Genomic DNA, 19,215 nt, shown 5'->3' with positions numbered 1-19,215 from the left:
GTCAGAGAGATCATTGATGAAAACTAGAAAAAGAACAGGGCCCAGAATGCTCCCTTGAGGAACTCCAGCCTCGATGGGAAGAGGGGATGAGAGAACTCCATTTTGGGCCACACGTTGACTGTGACAGGAGAGGACGTCTGTGAGCCATGAGTGGAGATTGCCTTGAATACCATAGGAAGAGAGTTTGGTGAGCATTGCAGGGTGCCAGACCATCTCAAAAGCACGTGATATGTCTCAGAATATGGCTCTGATTTCATGTCTAGTATTGAGGACCTCCATCCATTTTTAGGAAAGCAGAAGCAGCATATCCAGGGTAGAGTGACCTGGTCTGAAACCAAATTGATGATCGGAAATCAAGCCATTGGAGAAGAGGAAGGATTTAATGTCTGAAGCGAAGATGGATTCCATCACCTTGCTGATGATTGGGAGAAGGCTGATTGATCTGCAGTTGCAGGGATCTGTTTTTGCACCTTTTTTCACGGGTCGGTTTTTTTTCACGGTTCACGGGTCGTCTGGTTGGTATTAAGTCCCTACCAGTGAATGCTAGCAGACTGGACAAGCGGCTGAACATCCCCTTCTAAAATTGCACACATTGACGAAGCACCTATCCTGAAAAGCTCCAGCATCACAGTTTGTAGTCGTGTCGACAATCAAACCAATACGTGACAGTGTTCTCAGCTGAAAGGGCATTTGTCTGTTGCTATTTTGTATGTCAAAATGGCCAAACCTATTCCAGACGTCTGAAAGGCAAGGTACATGACCTCCGTGCCATCCTGTCAGCCATGTCTGTGTACTGTGTAGTAAATACAGGGTGATATTTTTTATTTGATAACCGTAAATAATTCCCATACAGTAAAAAATACATTTGTTAAGAACCAAATATTTTGCGTAAATGTCGCCTAATGTTACCGAAAGACGTCACATGATCCTGAGAGTTATCGGTGATCACATGATTGATCACGTGACCCGGCAGTGACGTTGAATGGTTTGGAAGAGCGTGTGTTTGTCATCGAACATTACATCAAGAATGCATCCTTTAGGGAATGTGAAATACCATTTAAAAGTCGCTTTGTTAATCCTATGAAACCTTTGATATCAGGTATATGGAAACTGGTGAAGCAGTTCAGAGAAACTGGCTGCGTGAAAGCTAAAAAGCCCATGCGCCAGTCAAGTGTTGTTACACCAGAGAGAGAGAGAGAGAGAGAGAGAGAGAGAGAGAGAGAGAGAGAGAGAGAGAGAGAGAGAGAGAGAGAGAGAGAGGATGAAGTGCAGGAAAGACTGGAAGCAAGCTTGTCAGGTATATGGAAACTGGCGAAGAAGTTCAGAGAAACTGGCTGTGTGAAAGCTAAAAAGCCCATGCGCCAGTCAAGTGTTGTTACACCAGAGAGAGAGAGAGAGAGAGAGAGAGAGAGAGAGAGAGAGAGAGAGAGAGAGAGAGAGAGAGAGAGAGAGAGAGAGAGAGAGTGAGTGGATGAAGTGCGGGAAAGACTGGAACAAGCCCGAATAAATCTCTGAGACATTTAGCACAGCAATCTCTCTGTTGAGATTCCAGTACAAGGAAGGCGATCGATACACTCAAACTTTATCACGACAAAATTTGTGCAGTGCCTCAGTTACCGGAGCCAGGTAAAGAGAAACGTTTAGCCCACTGTGAGTGGCTCCAGAGGAAGGTAAGAGAACAAGACAATGTTTTGGATGTCATGTTCTTCACAGACAAAGCATGGTTTCATCTTTCTGGGCACGTACATTCACAAAACACTCATTTATGGCGATGTGAACAGTGACACAATCAGCAATATTCCCCAAGAAATGCTACACTCTGTGTTGGAGAGCATGATGCGAATAATTAATTTGTGCCTGCAACATGGTGGTGGACACTTTCTTTCTTTTTTTGTTTTTTAGATCCTCGTGGAGGATCTCCAAGTCTTACTCACGTTGTTGTTGTTCATCTTCTTCTTGTGGACTTTTTTGTTTCACAGCCTACAGTTTTCATCAAAACCTCCTGAAACTTGGTATATATATATATATATGTAAAAATACCCTGTGCAGACAATAACCATCTCCGATTTTGAAAATTCCTCCAAGAAAAAAGTTATGACGTCAAAATATCTCCGCTCATGGAAATCGCCTAAAAATTATCTCCGAAACTAGGCAAGCTTTTTGAATTCTGTTTGCGGGAATCGAACAGGGTATTAGCAGAGATGAATTACCGCACATATGATACATCACTATGACGTCATATCAATTTTTATGATGTCATTCCTATTTTTTGACATTTTTTGTTTCACAACCCAGAGTTTTCATCGGATCTTCGTGAAACTTGCCATGTATATGCAGAAAGCCCACGCGCAGGCAGTAACCATCTCCGATTTTGGAAATTCTTCCGAGAAAAAAAGTTGACGTCATAATATCGCCGCTAATGGAAACCGCCTATACCATTATCTCCGAAACTAGGCAAGCTGTTTGAATTTTGTTTGCGGGAATCAAGCCGGGCATTAGCACAGATAATTTATCGGAAACCCGATACATCACAATGACGTCATATTCGTTTTTATGACGTCATCATTAATAGGACGAGGATTTTAGCTCATTTGAGCTTGTTTGTGTACCAAGTCGAGGCTCGTATATGAGCTGATACACCGAAACATATAACAAGGCAAGAGAGAGAAGCAGGAGAGGAAAGCACAAAATAGTGGGGAACTGAGACATTAGGAGATTTGTGTAAGGGAGAGGGATGGGGTGGGGTACACAGAGTAAACAAGATGGACACTACAGGGACTTTCAGGAAGGAAAGCAGGGAATTTGAAGGAGGTGAGTTTGGGGTGGATTAAAGGCGGTAGAAAAGATCATGGTTTTGGATGGGGGAATACATGAGATGGTGGTGAACAGTTGTTTTGAAGACCTGGAGGGAAGAGTGGGATTGAAGAGATTGTGGGAGTTTGTTTCAAAGGTGGGAAAAAGAGAAATGAAAGAGTGAAGGTGAGCAGTGATTCTTGAATTTGGTACTTTCACCAGAAGGGGGTTTGTGGCAGACCTTGAGCACATTGTGGAAATATGGGGGGGGGGGCAGTCACACACAGAGCAGGGTTGCAAGGCTGGGAGGAGATAGTAGAAGTCAGAAAGACCACAAACCTGCCTGTGGTGAGAGATGGAGAGACCCAAAGTCTCAGCTTAATCACGGGAGATTACAATGATCCAAAATGCTTTGGTTTCCACAGCATGAAGTCGAACTAGGTATGAGGCAGGAGCACCAACCCAGATAGGAGAGCAGTACTCCATCAGACTGCAGATGAAAGCTTAGTATGTGGTCAGGAGCTCAGGTGTGCCAAGGAAGGACTTTGCACGACTGATGATGCCCAGTCGGCGACTGGTTTTGGAGGGCAGCTTGGAGATGTGGCTTTCGCAGGAAAGTTCATGGCAGATAGTGAGACCCAGAAGCTTGAATGAAAAGACTTCTTCAAGAGGATTGTTGAGAAAGTAGATGGGGGAGTGGGGTTCCAAACAGTCCTTTTAGAGAGACATAGTGAGAGTGTGAGATTTGTCAGGATTGAAAGACATGTTCCATGTTTTCATCAACCGCTTATGATTTTATCCAGATCTGCAGAGAGTGAAGAAGCTGCTGCTTGCCAATCTGAGGGATGACAGATGGTACAACAGAGGGTGGAGTCATCAGTAAAGCAATAAAGAGGATTTTCCAGACAGTCAGAGAGATCATTGATGAAAACCAGAAAAAGAACAGGGCCCAGAATACTGCCTTGAGGAACTCCAGCCTGGATGGGAAGAGGGGATGAGAGAACTCCATTTAGGGCCACCCGTTAACTGTGACAGGAGAGAAAGTCTCCAAGCCATGAGTGGAGATGGCCTTGGATACCATAGGAAGAGAGTTTGGTGAGCAGGGCAGGGTGCCAGACCGTGTCAAAAGCACGTGATATGTCTAGGGATATTGCTATGATTTAATGTCTGGCATTGAGTACCTCCATCCATTGTTGGGAGAGCAGAAGCAGCATATCCAGTGTAGAGTGACCTGGTCTGAAACCAAATTGATGATCGGAAATCAAGCCTTTGGAGAAGAGGAAAGATTTAATGTCTGAAGCAATGATGGATTCCATATCCTCGCTGATTATTGGGACCAAGCTGATTGGTCTGTAGTTGCAGGGATCTGTTTTAGCACCTTTTTTATGCAGGGCGGGTATGTTTGCTGATTTCCAAGCGGATGACAGATGACCCTGAGCAAATGAAAGGGTGAAAAGAATAGAGAGAGGTTGAGCAAGAGCAGCATAGCAGGTTTTTAGGACACGTGGGCTGATGCCGTCTGAACCGGTTGTAGAATCTGAGTCGAGGTTGGACAGCAAAATGGCCATCTTGTCAGGAGAAAAGGACACAGAGTCCAGGAACAGCTGGGCATGACTGGGTAAGGTGGGGACAGAAAGCGATGTGTTTGGGACATAAGATTTCGAAGCAAACATGGAGTTTAGGCATTCAGCCTTTTCACATGTAGTTTCAGGTATGTGGCCATTTGAGTTATAGTGGGGTGGCTTAGGGTCAATTATCAAGACAATCGTAACAGGGTGGACAAAAGCGCCAAATTTTGCATGAGGCTTCTATTGGCCATGGGAAACAAATTTAGAAGGGGAGCCCCAATAAAATATTCACGGTATGCGATATACGCAACAAAATCCAAGATGGCCTCCAGGAAAATGAAAAATCCCATATCTGTGGCTACAGAAGTGCTATTGATATAATATGAATTTGGTGTCAAAATAAGGGTTTTCAGGGTCCAGGAATTTGATTTTGTGCATTTCAAGCAAAAAAATTAAAAAAAAAACTTTTATTAATTTTTTTATCAAAAAGATTGATTATCTTAATGCATATTGTCAGAAATAATGAGGATAAGCTTTCCTAATGCATACCATTAACACCAGTTTGAAATATTAATACAAATTATCAAATTTACAACTCATGGACATTAGAAACAAATATGAGTAATGCTATTCAACATTCAGCTTCAATGCCAGGAGTGTCTTTAAAGCCTTTTTGTTTGTGTGATAACATTTCGTGACACCCCATGTGACTTACTTCTCTACCACACCCAAGATGAAGTTACAGTAAACACATGCAAGGATGGGTTGACCAACATTAATTGTAAGTAAGCGGAAACTATTATAAAAACAAGTGATTTTGTAAAATATAATACATTTAGACTGCATATAAACAACTACTGTAATATAAATAATACTGATCATCACAATCTAATTGTATATTGTGAGTGGGGGGGGGGGGGGGGGTTATGATCCTGGTAATTATGGCTCACAATCAAATGTTCCTGGAGAAGTAAGGTTTTAATTAATTGGTGAATTGGTTCAGTTAATTATTGGTGAATGGGATATTGAAAGGGCTATTCCCTGAGGTTAAAGTAAGAACAATATCCATCTATCACACATTTCAGTTTTAGAAAATAGTCATTGTGAAGGTATGGTTAAATATAATATTGGCTAACATGTTATTTCACTCTCTCCAGGGTTCTCCCATGTTTCATGATGGAGTTTGATTGGAACCTCTGCGTAATATGCAAGGAAAAGACAATGGAATCTCTTAAATGCCCTCTGAACACTCATGATCCAAGGTGTGACAAGGCAGATGCATATTCATCATTTCTGTCAAATGTTGCACAGTTTCAGGCAATCAGTTCCCTCCCTGCCAAACTGCGGTTTGCATGTAATGTTGAAGACTTTGTCACTAATTCTGCTTCATGGCATAAATCATGTCACTTAAAGTTCCACAATTCAAAGTTGGCAAAAGTTAAAAAGAGACATGGCACTCCAGAGGACACTGAAACAACAAAACGAACCTGTAAACACGAGCCATTAAGTGTGCAAAAGTGTATATTCTGTGAAGCCGGGGATGAAGAAGGTGACCTGCATCAGTACTCCGCATTTAATTCTGACAATAATCTGAGGACTATTGTGACCGAACTGCAGGACACTAAATTGCAAGCCAGGATTGCTGGAGGGGACTTAATGGCAATTGAGGTCAAAGGGTGGAGGAGCTCCTTGTGAGCCAACGGCCATCCATATCTAGTGCCCAACTGTGTCTGTGGACGTCCTCCTGCAGTTGGGCCACTTCTTATTAGGAGGTTGGTGGCAGGATTTGCACTCCGGCCACCGTAAAACCCTTCATTCCGCAAAACGCAAAAACGCAAAAAAATCTGAAAACCCACTCTGTGGGAGTACCTCCTGTGCAGCTTCCCTTTGCAGGGCAGCTCACCGGATGACGGGATTGGGGCAAAGCCTTCGGGACCCCCAATCTTTGATGATAGGAGGGAAACCATGGGGTAACATCCCTGGGTCAGATTGCGGGAGAGTGTGTCGGAGTGGTGCTGAGGTGTCGTCCACCAGACGGCGGTCTCCTTGGGTTAACCTGAGGCGGTCCCTTTGGGTAGGTGCCTGGAATGTCCTATCCCTAAGAGAGGATGATCACCTGTCTCTGTTATCAGCTGAGCTCAAGCGTTTGGACATCGGGATTGCAGCTCTCTCTGAGGTTCGGAGACTGAATTGCAGCGAGATAATGGTGGGTGGTTACACCTACTATTGGTCTGGTTGCTCTGATGGTTACCATACCCAAGGAGTTGCTGTAGCTGTGTCCAATAAGCTGACCCCAATGATAATTGAGGTAACACCGGTCAACGAGCGTATTATGAGATTAAGGATTCGTCACTCCTTAGGTGTCATTTCCCTGGTCTCTGTTCATGCTCCGACTGAGGCGAGTGATCTCACCGTGAAGGATGCATTCTACGCCACGCTCGAGTCTGTGGTTGATCAGTGCCCCAGACGAGATACACTTCCAGTCTTGGGGGATTTCAATGCATCGACTGGAACTGATAGGGATGGTTATGAGGTGTGTGTTGGTCCTCATCGGTCAGGAACTATGAACCAGAATAGCACTAAGTTCCTTGACTTTGCAAGAAGTCATGGACTTAGGGTGGCTGGTTCATGGTTTCAGCACCCACAAGCTCATCGCTGGACTTGGTATTCCAACGCTGGCAGTGTGGCAAAGGAGATTGACCATGTCCTCATTGACGGTCGTTGGAGGATGATCCAGAACTGCAGGGTCTACCGGAGTGCTCAGTTCCTCAATACTGACCACAGGCTTGTTGTAGCAACTCTAAAGCTGCACCTTAAATCCTGGAGAATGGTACCATCCCAGCCGAGGCTGGATGTTGGCAAGCTCAGGGATGAGAGAGTAGCTGAGGAGTTTGGGAACAGGCTGAGTGGACACTTGGGAGGTCTGGGTGCTTTGGGGGGGGTCCTGAAGAGTTGTGGAGCGCCTTCAAGACCACCGTCCTTGATGTTGCTGGTAGATGTCTTGGAACTCACTGCAGGGCAAAGAAGAATTTTGTCTCTCAAGGGACACTGGATACCATTGGCCAGAGTCGCAGGGCCAGGCTGAATGGCAGAGCTGAGCTGTTCAGGGAGCCAAGGCGTAAAACTGTACGTGCACTGAGGGTGGACAAGGAGGCCTATGTGCGAGGAATCTGTGAGGGGGTAGAGCATCACCTGTGGACAGGTGATTTTCGTCCCGCTTACAGGGGAATTCACGCATTGCGTTCATCCAAGCCCATCCCTCGGAGCACTGCAGTTCGAGCAGAGAGTAGTAGGCTCTTGACAGAGGAGTCTGAAGTGAAAGCCCGCTGGGCCGGTTACTTTGAGCGGTTGTACCAGGCTGATCCCCCAGCTGTCGAGTTGGATGTCAAGGGTGTTACAATCCCTGTTGCTGACCCTCGAATCAACTGTGGTCCACCTTCGCTTGTGGAAACACGGGCTGCGGTGAACCAGTTGAAACGGGGCAAAGCTCCAGGGATCTGTGGCATCCATGCTGAACTTCTCAAGGCTGGTGGAAATGCTGCACTCGTGTCGTTGCATGCAGTTTTGTGCTCTGCCTGGAACACAGGCATCATCCCAACTGACTGGAAGAGGGGCCTTGTTGTTCCTCTCTGGAAAGGGAAGGGTGATCGCCAAGACTGCAACAACTACCGAGGGGTGACGCTGCTCTCAGTACCGGGCAAGGTCTTTGCTCGGATAATTCTTGATAGGGTTCTCCACCATCTGCTTGAGCACCAGCGTCCAGAGCAGTCAGGCTTTACACCAAAGAGGTCAACGATTGACCGTACCCTTGCTCTTCGTGTCCTCACCGAACGCAGACGAGAGTTTCGGCAGGGGCTGCTTGCAGCCTATGTTGATCTCTGTAAAGCGTTCGATTCAGTGAATCGGGATGTCCTCTGGAGGATTCTTGGTCTTCATGGGGTGCCACCAAAACTGATCGATCTGATGTCTGAACTCTACTCTGGTACTGAGAGTGCTGTGAAGTGTGGTGGTACCATCTCTGACTTATTTCCAGTTGTTACTGGAGTTCGTCAGGGGTGTGTACTGGCCCCCACACTTTTCAGCACTTGTATGGACTGGATTTTACGGAGGATGTTGGAGATATCAAGCTGCGGTGCATCGTTTGGGAATGTCAAGATCTCGGACCTTGATTTTGCAGATGATGCAGTCATCTTTGCGGAGACTTTAGACATCCTTTTGGGGGCCCTCAAGGTGCTGAATGAGGAGTCGGAGCCGCTGGGATTACGGGTTTCTTGGGTCAAAACCAAGATCCTGGCTTTCGGTGACATCTTGGATGCTGCTGTCCTGTCTGTGCCTGTTTGTGGTGAGGATGTTGAGGTCATGGAGAGATTCACTTACCTTGGCAGTGATGTTCATGTCTCTGCTGGCTATGAGTCAGAGGTCAATTGACATCTGGGTCGGGCCTGGGGAGTCATGGATTCACTGGTCATGGGGTGTGGCGCCGCCGGTACCTGTGCGGGAGGATGAAAGTCCGAGTCTTCAGGTCCTTGGTACTTCCAGTCTTGCTCTACGGATGTGAGACTTGGACTCTGACCAAGGATCTGAGACGGAGACTTAATTTCTTTGGTTCCAGGTCTCTTCGGAGAATCCTTGGCTATTGCTGGTCGGATTTTGTGTCCAACGAGCGGTTGCTGAGAGAGACTCGGATGAGATTTGTTACCTGCATAGTCCGTGAGCGTCAGTTGCGGCTGTATGGACATGTGGCTCGTTTTCCTGACGCTGATCTTGCTCACCAGATTCTCTCAGTGAGGGAGTCTCATGAGTGGAGGAGGCCAGTGGGCCGACCACATGCCTCGTGGTTGCAGCAGATTGACCATCATCTCAAGGAGATGGGGATGGGCCTGGCATCTGCCTGGGGGAAGGCCAGACGGAGGCCCCTGGAGTACCGGTGGAAAGTGGACGCAGCGACGCGCTGTTCTGGCACGTGCTCCCACACCTGACCTGACCTGAGGTAAAGTATCATCTGCAATGTTTGGCAAATTTAAGAAATCGATACCGCAGACACATTAGAAAAAAGAACAAAATGTCAGTGAATACTGATGAAAAAATGGATGAATGCAGAGTGTTTTTGGAATTAATAAACTATATTGAAAAGTCTGTGGAATCTGGAATTGCTATCTTTAAGTTATCTGAGCTCCACTCCCTCTATGTTCATCGTCTTGAAGATATGGGCATTAACAAGGGTGTAAACAAGACCAGGTTAAAAGATAAATTGTTACAGCACTTCCCTGAATCCCAAGAGCAGCAAAATGGAAAGTTCACCATAATTGTTTTCAAAGAAGGGATGAGAAGCATGTTGAGTGACGCTCTCAAGGTCCGTGATTTTTCAGAAGATACTGCCATATTGGCTAAAGCAGCCATTATTATTAGAAAGGACATTTTCAATCATGATAGCTTTAAATTTTGTGGAAACTTTCCATCCAAATGTCAAGAAAACTCCATACCTTCCAGTCTCAAATCTTTGATATCTTTGGTCCTGAATGGAATAAACTTAAGGAATCAAGATCATCATGAATCTCAGGCAGCTCTCTCAATTAGTCAAGCCATATACTTCAACACCAAGAAGAATACATCCAAGCCAGATGCACACACGCGACACACTGTAGAGCGTGAGCCCCCACTTCCAGTCTACATTGGATTGAACGTTCATGCTCTAACAAGAAGCAAAAACCTGATCCAGCAGCTTTATCATGTGGGAATCTGTATATCATAATATATTGTTCAGGAATTACACATGTATTGATAGGCTGTATAAATAAACTAATATATTATTAAAGAAGTTCTATTTTTGAAGTCATGTATGTCATAATAACAAAATAAGCTGGCAGAGGACATTCATATGTGTTAAACAATGTTTTTTGACCCTAAAACCCTCTATTTTGACACCAAATTTATGTTGATAGCACCTCTAGAACCAGAGATAGGTGATTTTTAATTTTCGTTGGTGGCCATCTTGGATTTTACTGCGCTGATCGCGAACCGAGAATATTTCATCAGGGCTCCCCTTCTAAATTTGTTTCCTATGGCCAAAAGAAGCCATATACAAAGTTTGGTGCTTTTGTCCGCCCTGTAACGATCATCACCCTACGCCACTCCACTATTAAGGGAGGGGATGGAGGGGGGACATACACCAGAAACAGACTTCATCGAGGGTAATCAATTGTCTGGATCATGTTATGTATTTCTGTAACATTAAGCTACATTTATGCAATAATATTAGGTTCTGAACTGATCTAGTTTTTAGTGCATGGGAATTATTTAGGGTTCTCAAAATAGATTTTAAAAATCACCCTGTTTAACAAACAGCAGCAGTGTGGTCGTGATTCAATCACTTATGGAATATTTCAGCAGCTACAAGGTCATGTGTAGGATGTAGGTTAAAGTCTAAAAAGGAAAATCATGTTCACACTGAATTTAAATTTTTTAACCTATAGGTTGAGACTTAACTATGAAACTTCACAATTAAACAGCACAATGATCGACTCAAGTGAGATTAACAAGTGATACAAGATCATAAACTACTACTACTACTACTACTTCATATTCTTCTTCTTCTTCTTTTTAAAAAACAACCCTATTTCCATATTTTTGAAGGGACAGCTGGGAGCATTTTTGACACAAGTCTTTTGCGAACCAGCTGACCAGAGCAGACGTTCAACTGAAGGTGTCGGGAATTTGTAATTTGTTCAGGGTGCCGGTGATAACTCACCTAATCTGCACGAAGGACACAATATAATCTTTAACATCCATGAATTAATACTAGCGGACAGGACGCCCAGTTTAAGATCCATCTGAGAGACGGCACACACATCGATGCCTCGCCCTGCTTGTGAAACACCAGGATGACGGTTTCTATCGGGTACAAAGTAAAACTGTGGATATGAATGTTAATGTAACATCCATCGGATGGATGTTAAACTGGGCGTCCCGTCTGCCGGAATTCGCTGGTGGACGTTAAAGACCCCACGGTGTCCTTTGCGAAGAGGAGGCGAGCCGTTTCCGGCACCATGGCCAAATTACAAACTCCTCCTCCAACTACTACTGGGAACTTATTTATTTACTTATCCTCTTTGGCCCGATGGGACGTAAAGCTGCTACGAGCTTTCACCATTTATCTCTCTCCTTCACGACATTTTGTGCCTCACACCATGATGGACCCATCTCTCCCAACTCAGCTACCACAGTCCTATGCCAAGTTGTTTTGGCCTGCCTGGTTTCCTCTTTCCTGATGGTGTCCATCCCAACGAAACCTTATGGTTTCAGTCAAGGGACATTCTCAGCACATGGCCAAGCCATCGGAGGTGGCGACACTTGATTTTAAGGGAAATGCTGTGGCAACCAGTTCTTTCATGCAAGTCTTTGTTGGATATCTTATTGGACCACGATATGCACTAGATTTCCCAAAGTCATCCATTGTGGAAGGACTCTACCTTGCTCATGTCTGACTTGATTACTACTACTGGGAAAGCAATGACAAACCATCCAGCATAACCAATGCTCAGGAACCTGCTTGTGTGGCACCGAGTATGGTCCACCATCAAGGTCATGCAATTGCAGTGTTCTCAAAGATGTAATAGCATTGTAAATATTTACTTGTGGAGGAACAATAAATTAAATTGAGCAAGGGCAGATGGACCACAGGGTCTGTTGAAATGATGTCTCGATTGTGGGAAATCCCAGTATTGTGGTGTTGTCAACTCCCTGCACCACTATCTATATATGCACTCAAATCATATTCGAACTTTACCGTGCAGGGGTTATCTAACGTTGAGTGTGTTCACATCACACTGTAATATCTATCCAAATACAGAGGTTGTTCACCCACAATTTCTGAATTGAGTGTCACTTTTCAGGTGGATTCGTGAAGGTCACCTAACAAGGTGGTAGGTTACTGTGTAATGCGACCTCGTGAAATATTACAAATAACCAGAATGCCATGTTGTCATGGACGTTGCTGCTTTAAAATGCTTTTTTTTTTTTCAATAGGTTGGAAGGGAAAGCAAGACGACTGTTCTGGAGAGAGAGTGGGAAGTAAAACGAGCTGTTACAATGACAGGCATTCACTTATGGACATTAAGGGGCCTGTCACACCTTGACGTTTTAGCCAGCAGATGGCAAGGTCTCAAAATGTTTGTAAAACGCTGGCATATGCTGAACTATTGATGTTATGATTTGAATTGATGTTATGATGTTATGTTATGCGGTTATGATTTAAATCGTTGAGTGGCAGCCTATTAATTATATTATATTATAACCGCACTAGAAATCGAAGTGTCAACATCAACGTCATACCGAAGAAAAAAAAAACAAACAAACCATGGAGTCTGGAACACTGACGCTAACCATTACCTTGAAGCGTTTCGACTAATGAGTAACGTACAAGTAACGTGTGTCGACGTGTGTCAACGATTGCGTGACATGCCAACAACTTATGGCCAGCATTATGTGGAACGTGTGAGTCATACGCTGGCATACGTCGAAAAATTTCAAGCATGGAAAATTTGTTTCACACCTCGGCGTACTACGACGTATGCCAGCGTACTACGAAAAAAAGCCAGCGTACTACGACGTATGCCAGCGTGCTCTTAACGTATACAAACTTACCCATAACGTATTCGACGTGTGCCAGCGTTTTAGCCAAATTTTTCACACGTCAGGCATACGCTGGCTAAATCGTCAAGGTGTGACAGGGCCTTTAAATATCCCATGGTAGATTTTATGCTTGGTGTTGGCTTAATGGTTAGGGTGGTGGGCTTGGGATCTTAGCATCGTGAATTCAAATCCCAACTGGCTGTTGAATTAATACCAGGTGGGGTTGACTCTGCCTCTCATCCTTCCGAGGTTGGCAAAATGAGTACCAGCTTGCTGGTATCCTGTGTCGGAGTGGCGACCCATTCAGGATTGTGTCCAATAGCCAAGGAGACTGCTTCGGCAGCAACAACGCTCTGCACAGAGTATGGTCCCAATAGATGGATTTATAAAAAGGGTGAGCTGTTGTGTGCTGGTACCCAGGCCAAATTCCAAAATTCCTGCCGTAATTGAGGGCAGCTTCAGTGGCACCCTCGGGTGGAGTAGCATCATGTACAGGGTACATCCTTATCTATGAAAAGGTTCACAACCTAGTTGTGGACACCCTTAATACCTCCTACAGGTGTAAGGTAGCAATTATTCCAGTGCTAAGACAAATCCTGAGGAAGTCTGTTCGGTGTCCTTTAATGAACGCAATGAGAAATTGGCATGGCACCCCATTTTGGTGAATTGTTCCACCATTGCATGCACTTTATGTATCTCTTAAGGCCCAGTCACACCTTGACGTTTTAGCCAGCTTATGCCGATTTTGGAAAATTTGTCTAAAACGCTGGTACACGTCGAATACGTGATGGGTAAGTTTTGATAACATTGAGAGCACGCTGAAAAACACTGCCATACGTCGTTGTACGCTGGCTTTAAACGTTGTACTTTTCAGTTGTCCTCAAATTTTCCATGCTTGAAATTTTAAGACTTATGCCAGCGTATGACTCACACGTTCCGCATAACGCTGGCCATAAGTTGGCGGCACGTCACGCGATCGTTGACACACATCGACACACGTTACTTGTAAGTTACTCATAAGTCGAAACACGTCGAGGTAATGTTTAGCGTACCCGAAACTTATTTCTAACCTATGAGTTACGTGTTGTACTCATGTTACGCGATCGGTGACACACAGACACACGTTACTTAGAAGGTGCTCGTAAGTCGAAACACATCAAGGTGATGGTTAGCGTCAGTGTTCCAGACTCCCTGTTTTATTTTTTTAGTTTTTTTTTTCTTCCTTCCTTCGGTATGATGGTGATTTTGACACTTCGATTTCTAGTGCGGTTATAATATAATATAATTAATAGGCTTCCGCTCAACCATTTAAATCATAACCGCACTGTACACTGAACACGATCATACCGAAGGAAAAAAAAAACCGGGAGTCTGGAACACTGACACTAACCATGACCTCGACGTGTTTCGACTTATGAGCACCTTACAAGTAACGTGTGTCGATGTGTGTCAACGATCGCATGTGGTGCATACAACTTATTCCCATCGCATGCGGAGCGTGTGTCATACGGCAAGTACGTCGTAAAATGTTTAACACGTTTATAATTACAAGACGTACTCCACTTACTACGACGTATGATAGCGTACTTTCGCGTTCTATTCACGTATACCAAACTTACCCATACCGTATTCGACGTGCGCCAGCGTTTTAGACGCATTTTTCAGAGGTCGGCATACGCTGGCAAGATCGCCAAGGTGTGACTGTGATGTTGACACTTCCATTTCTGCGGCGGTTATGATTTGAATCGTTGTGCGGCAGCCTTTTCATAACCTACGCCACGTCAACGTCGGCGATGCATGCAGCGCGCTATGCATAAGTTAGACTATCGTTGGGTATAGGTTGTGAAGGCCGCCAACAGGTTCAGCATTCGTTGGTATAAGTTATCTATAACACAACGAAACGTTCTGTGTCCGTTACTAATATGTTATGCATACGACCAAGTCGTTATGAATACGTCCGAATCTTTAAAAAAAACATCAAAAGTTCAACGTAAGCCACCAGCGTTTTACATACATTTTAATACGTTGCCATTGCTGGCTCAAACGTCAAGGTGTGACTGGGCCTTTAGCACTTTATCCTATGTGGCATGCACATACATTTGATATTAACAATAATAATGATGATAATAATAATAATAGTCTTACAAAAATATGTTTTTGGAAGACTTCATAATCTATCTATAATTCCAGCAATGTGTGTGTGTGTGTGTGTGTGTGTGTGTGTGTGTGTGTGTCTGTCTGTCTGTGAACACTGTTTCTCGACAACCACTGGTCCGATCTAATTGAAACTTGCCAGGTATATTGCTGGGGACCTGAGGATGTGCCTTTTCAAGGTTTGATATTAATCGGACAAGTGCTTCCCAAGTTATGGCCATTTATTTACCAAACAAATGACAAGACACGTTGCTGCGTAGGCCGGTGCGCGGCCGGCCGACTATGACGTCACGGGCCGTGCCGGTTACGATGGGGAAAGGGCGCCTTAGTTCCCGTGGCGTAGGAGCGAAGGAACGGACTGTGTAGTTGTTTGAAAGTTTTTTTTTTTGGGTTTGCACGTACGGGCACGTGAGAGCAATGGAACGGCCTGTGTGGTTGTTGTTTCTGGCTCACGGTTTGAAAGTTTTTTTTTTTGCACGTACGGGCACGTACTAGTAATTATAATAACAAAAACTACAGAGTTCATAGAACACGATACCCCGTGCAGTGTTAAGTACATTCTGTGCGTACTTCAATTAAAAAAAATAAAAATCCAGAAGTTTAGATCTACTGAAGCAGTCTTATACACGACCAGTAGATACTGTAATAAGGTGTGACATTGAGTTGCAGTTTATAAGATGGAGTCCTTATTGATCACCATAGAACGCAGCATCAATCAGCATCATACAATGCCATATTGGCGGCCTCGTCTTCACCCCGATATTGAGGTGTGTTCAGTTACAAAGTTTATTGTAGAGTGCTCCCAAAGTGGCTTAAGCACTCAAGCAAGCACTCCAACAAAATTGTTAAGGAATGGCTTGGCAAGCACTAGCTAGCTACTTGATAACTGAGCACACCCCTGCACGCCCATGTCCATATACATCATGGTTCTTGGAAGTATGATGAAGGCGACTTGTGTTCTACAGCACTCAAATATATAATTCAATTTAAATAAAGGTTTAAAGAGGTATAAAGATGTATAATCAAATGAATTGCAGGTTTTATCACTATTTTCTCCAACGTCTATTCCATCATCCTATCTAATGCGCTACATTAGTTCTACGTGCCTGTTGTTTGTGTCCTTTCTAACATCCTTAAAAACAGTAAGTTTCTTGTTTGGAATGGTTTTCAATTATGTTTGACTGTCAGGCAGGCAGACAGAGTAGAAAACAATCTCAGTCCTCTCTGCGCACGCACAATCGGGATGAATTCAAAGCCGAAGTAGAGTTAAGCGACACACTAAACTGACAAACATAAACTGATAAGACAGACGGACGGACCTGAACCAAATGCTTGACCCCGCTTTTCGCTTCGCATGCGTGGGGTAACAATTAAACAACAACAGTGGTACTAATAATGGACCTCTAATGCATCTCCACAACCAACAATACAAGATGAAAATCAAGATGGTATGCAGCGTGCTACATTGCACCTTGTACGTCACATTACTCCAAACATACCTTGACACTGCTGAATTGATGGTTCCCAGTGAAATCCATCTGAACATTCCTGCAGCAAAAAGCATCAGAAAGGAATCTTTAACAAATCACACATCCAACCAACCCTCCATCACAAGCAACTGCGACTGGCCCATCCTCGATCTCTACTTTCATTACGACTTCCTCCCTGTCTCAACCTCTATTCCTCTTTGTACATTTGGCAGGTGAAACTCGTCCGGCATGGTATTACAACAACGACTACAATGTGGGGTAAAGGAATTTGGCAAATTCCAGATGGAACCTTAGGACAAACTTTAGCTCTCTGCTGGTTCCCTTACATAGAGTACCATTCACAGAGACAATAAAAATTCACAAATGTATCACAAAATGATTACCATGACGTCATCCAGCACCTTTTGGATACCATCATTGCTTTTGTTTTCCCCCTACCATAGAGTGCACCATTGGTTTACCATTTGCTTATATGTGCAGTATCACCTGCCATTGTATACATGTCAGTGATTGCCAACGAATACCATACATCTACCATTGATTACCTTAAGATACCATCCAGCACATACTTTATAAGGGTTGGACAAACCTCCATCATGACAATACAACTGTAGCAGGATTCACAATTATCTATATGGAGCAATTTGAATGTTTCAATACACATTTCAACGGCTTGGGATTCAGATCCAGATGGTAAAAAGCATTCAAAGTGAGATCATGAATGTACACAACGACAAAGCATTCCACGATTGGTGCTGCATCAGGCCAAAAGTTTCGCAATGTGGGATGGGGTCGGGGTTGGGGTTGTGGGTGGGACGGGGGCTTTATAAGTGGATACAGCTGAGGGTTCGTTTAAAAGGGCTCAGAGAGACAGAGGGACTTTATAAGCACTTACCGGGAGCATGGGCTGCCCGAGAGACCAGGCTGGGAAGAGAGAGAGCACGACAAGAAGCAAACCCTGAGTGTTGAGGAACGTGCTTGCTGGACGTGGAGTGAGAATCGTTTCCATCACTGTTGTTATTATAAATCAACGACGAGTGTCCTCGGCCTGGGGTCGCAGAATTGAGTGAAATGAGATCGAAATGACGAGCTCGAGCCCCTTACACTAACAAAAATACAAAGCCCCTCTTCCCAATTGCCTCACGACTTGGCCTGACTCCCCTTCCAGCAGCCGGCCCACTCTCTGCAATCCTGGCACATCATCCCCTCCGGGCGCTGTCATCCTGCCAGCTCTTGGAGGAGCGGGGAGAGGTCGTGCAAACGGGAGGGAGAGCTTGGCTATGATGGTCGCCCTATCACTGCATCGATAGTTCGGGATAGCCATTTGAAATGACCTTTCTCGTACCCTTTCCATCACAACTGGTCCTCACATCGTGACGTCCCTCATATGAAGGTCAATATAATGTCTATGTAACACCAAAGCAACGAATTTCACTTTGATACAATGGCAATAAGAGGTTACAGTAGCTGAAGAGGTCACTGGCAGTACGAAAGAAGGACCAGTTAGGACTTCACCATCATAATGTTCATCGTCATAATGTTCATCATCATCATCATCATCATCATCATCATCATCATGTTCATCATCATCATCATCATGTTCATGTTCATCATCATCATCATCATGTTCATCATCATCATCATCATGTTCATCATCATCATGTTCATCATCATCATCATGTTCATCATCATCATCATCATCATCATCATCATCATCATGTTCATCATCACCATGTTCATCATCATCATCATCATCAAGTTCATCATCATCATCATGATGTTCATGTACCATGCTCTATTCAGTGTCGGTTCTCCCAAAGTATTTTCTTGACTCGGGTTTCAATCCTGGATGGGTCGCCACTCCCAAGCATGAGGTAGTTACTCGACTGAGTATGCAGGAATATGGAACTTGTTCAGGGTGCTGGAGATAACTCACCCACACGTGGGATCTTTATCGCCCACCAACTAATGCCAGCAGATGGGACGCCCAGTTTAAAGTACATCCGAGGAACGGCACACACATTGAAGAAAAGGCATGGACAAATACAATGAAACTGCGTGAGAGTAGCACAATGCACTACTTCGATTCAACTGTCAAACTCACTACAGTACATTCATAAAGTATTCACACCCCTCGACTTTTGTCACAATTTGTTGTGTTCCAGCCTGAATTTAAAATGGATCAAATTAAAAAAAATTGTCACTGATCTACATAAAATACCCCATCATGACAAAGTGGAAACTTTAGAGATTTTTACAAATCAATTAAAATGAAAAGCTGAAATGCATCAATAAGTATTCAACCCCTTTGGTATGACACTCCAAATTGAGCTCAGGTGCATCCAATTTCCTTTGATCGTCCTTGAGATGTCTCTACAACTTGACTGGAGTCCACCTGTGGCCAATTCAATTGAATGGACATGATTTGGAAAGAAACACACCTTTCTATATTAGGTCCCACAGTTGACAGTGCATGTCAGAGCAGAAACTCCACTATGAAGTCCAAGGAACTGTCCATACAACTCCGAGATATAATTGTGATGAGGCATAGATCTGGGGAAGGGTAGAAAACAATTTCT

The 19,215-nt window shown here is 44.2% G+C and overlaps 2 protein-coding genes across 4 annotated transcripts in view; one reads left to right on the top strand and one right to left on the bottom strand.

Annotated features, from left to right (window-relative positions):
• LOC147019796 (uncharacterized) overlaps positions 1–18,443 on the bottom strand; it is a 78,931-nt gene extending 60,488 nt beyond the window's left edge. Inside the window, exons 1-3 of one of the 3 annotated variants that reach the window (XM_085894529.1) lie at positions 18,426–18,443; positions 17,532–17,684; positions 16,646–16,694 (exon numbers count right to left, since the gene is read on the bottom strand). In XM_085894529.1, coding sequence (XP_085750655.1) covers positions 16,646–16,694; positions 17,532–17,645 — 163 coding nt within the window. In that variant the 5' untranslated portion in view covers positions 17,646–17,684; positions 18,426–18,443. Of the gene's footprint in view, positions 1–16,645; positions 16,695–17,531; positions 17,849–18,425 lie in introns of those variants that run through there. The other 2 variants (XM_085894530.1, XM_085894528.1) reach the window with 2 other exon arrangements.
• Positions 5,538–10,113, top strand: LOC147019797 (uncharacterized). The gene is made up of 2 exons (XM_085896703.1): positions 5,538–6,029; positions 9,352–10,113. The coding sequence occupies exons 1-2, from the start codon at positions 5,538–5,540 to the stop codon at positions 10,111–10,113; spliced, it is 1,254 nt and encodes a 417-aa protein (XP_085752829.1).
• Positions 18,444–19,215: the final 772 nt, after the last annotated feature.

Source organism: Eptatretus burgeri, chromosome 9, assembly GCF_056783735.1.
Source record: "Eptatretus burgeri isolate ZD-2024b chromosome 9, Ebu_testis_v1, whole genome shotgun sequence".
Lineage (NCBI taxonomy): Eukaryota > Metazoa > Chordata > Myxini > Myxiniformes > Myxinidae > Eptatretus > Eptatretus burgeri.
The sequence above is the reverse complement of the archived record's forward strand: the minus strand, read 5'-3'. Positions and strand labels throughout refer to the sequence as shown.

Bases quoted from the DNA above. Each gene is read 5' to 3' on its own strand.
- LOC147019797 (XM_085896703.1), top strand. From the start codon at position 5,538: ATGGAGTTTGATTGGAACCTCTGCGTAATATGCAAGGAAAAGACAATG. The intron at 6,030-9,351 runs GTCAAAGGGTGG...ACCTGACCTGAG, and splicing joins GGGACTTAATGGCAATTGAG to GTAAAGTATCATCTGCAATG.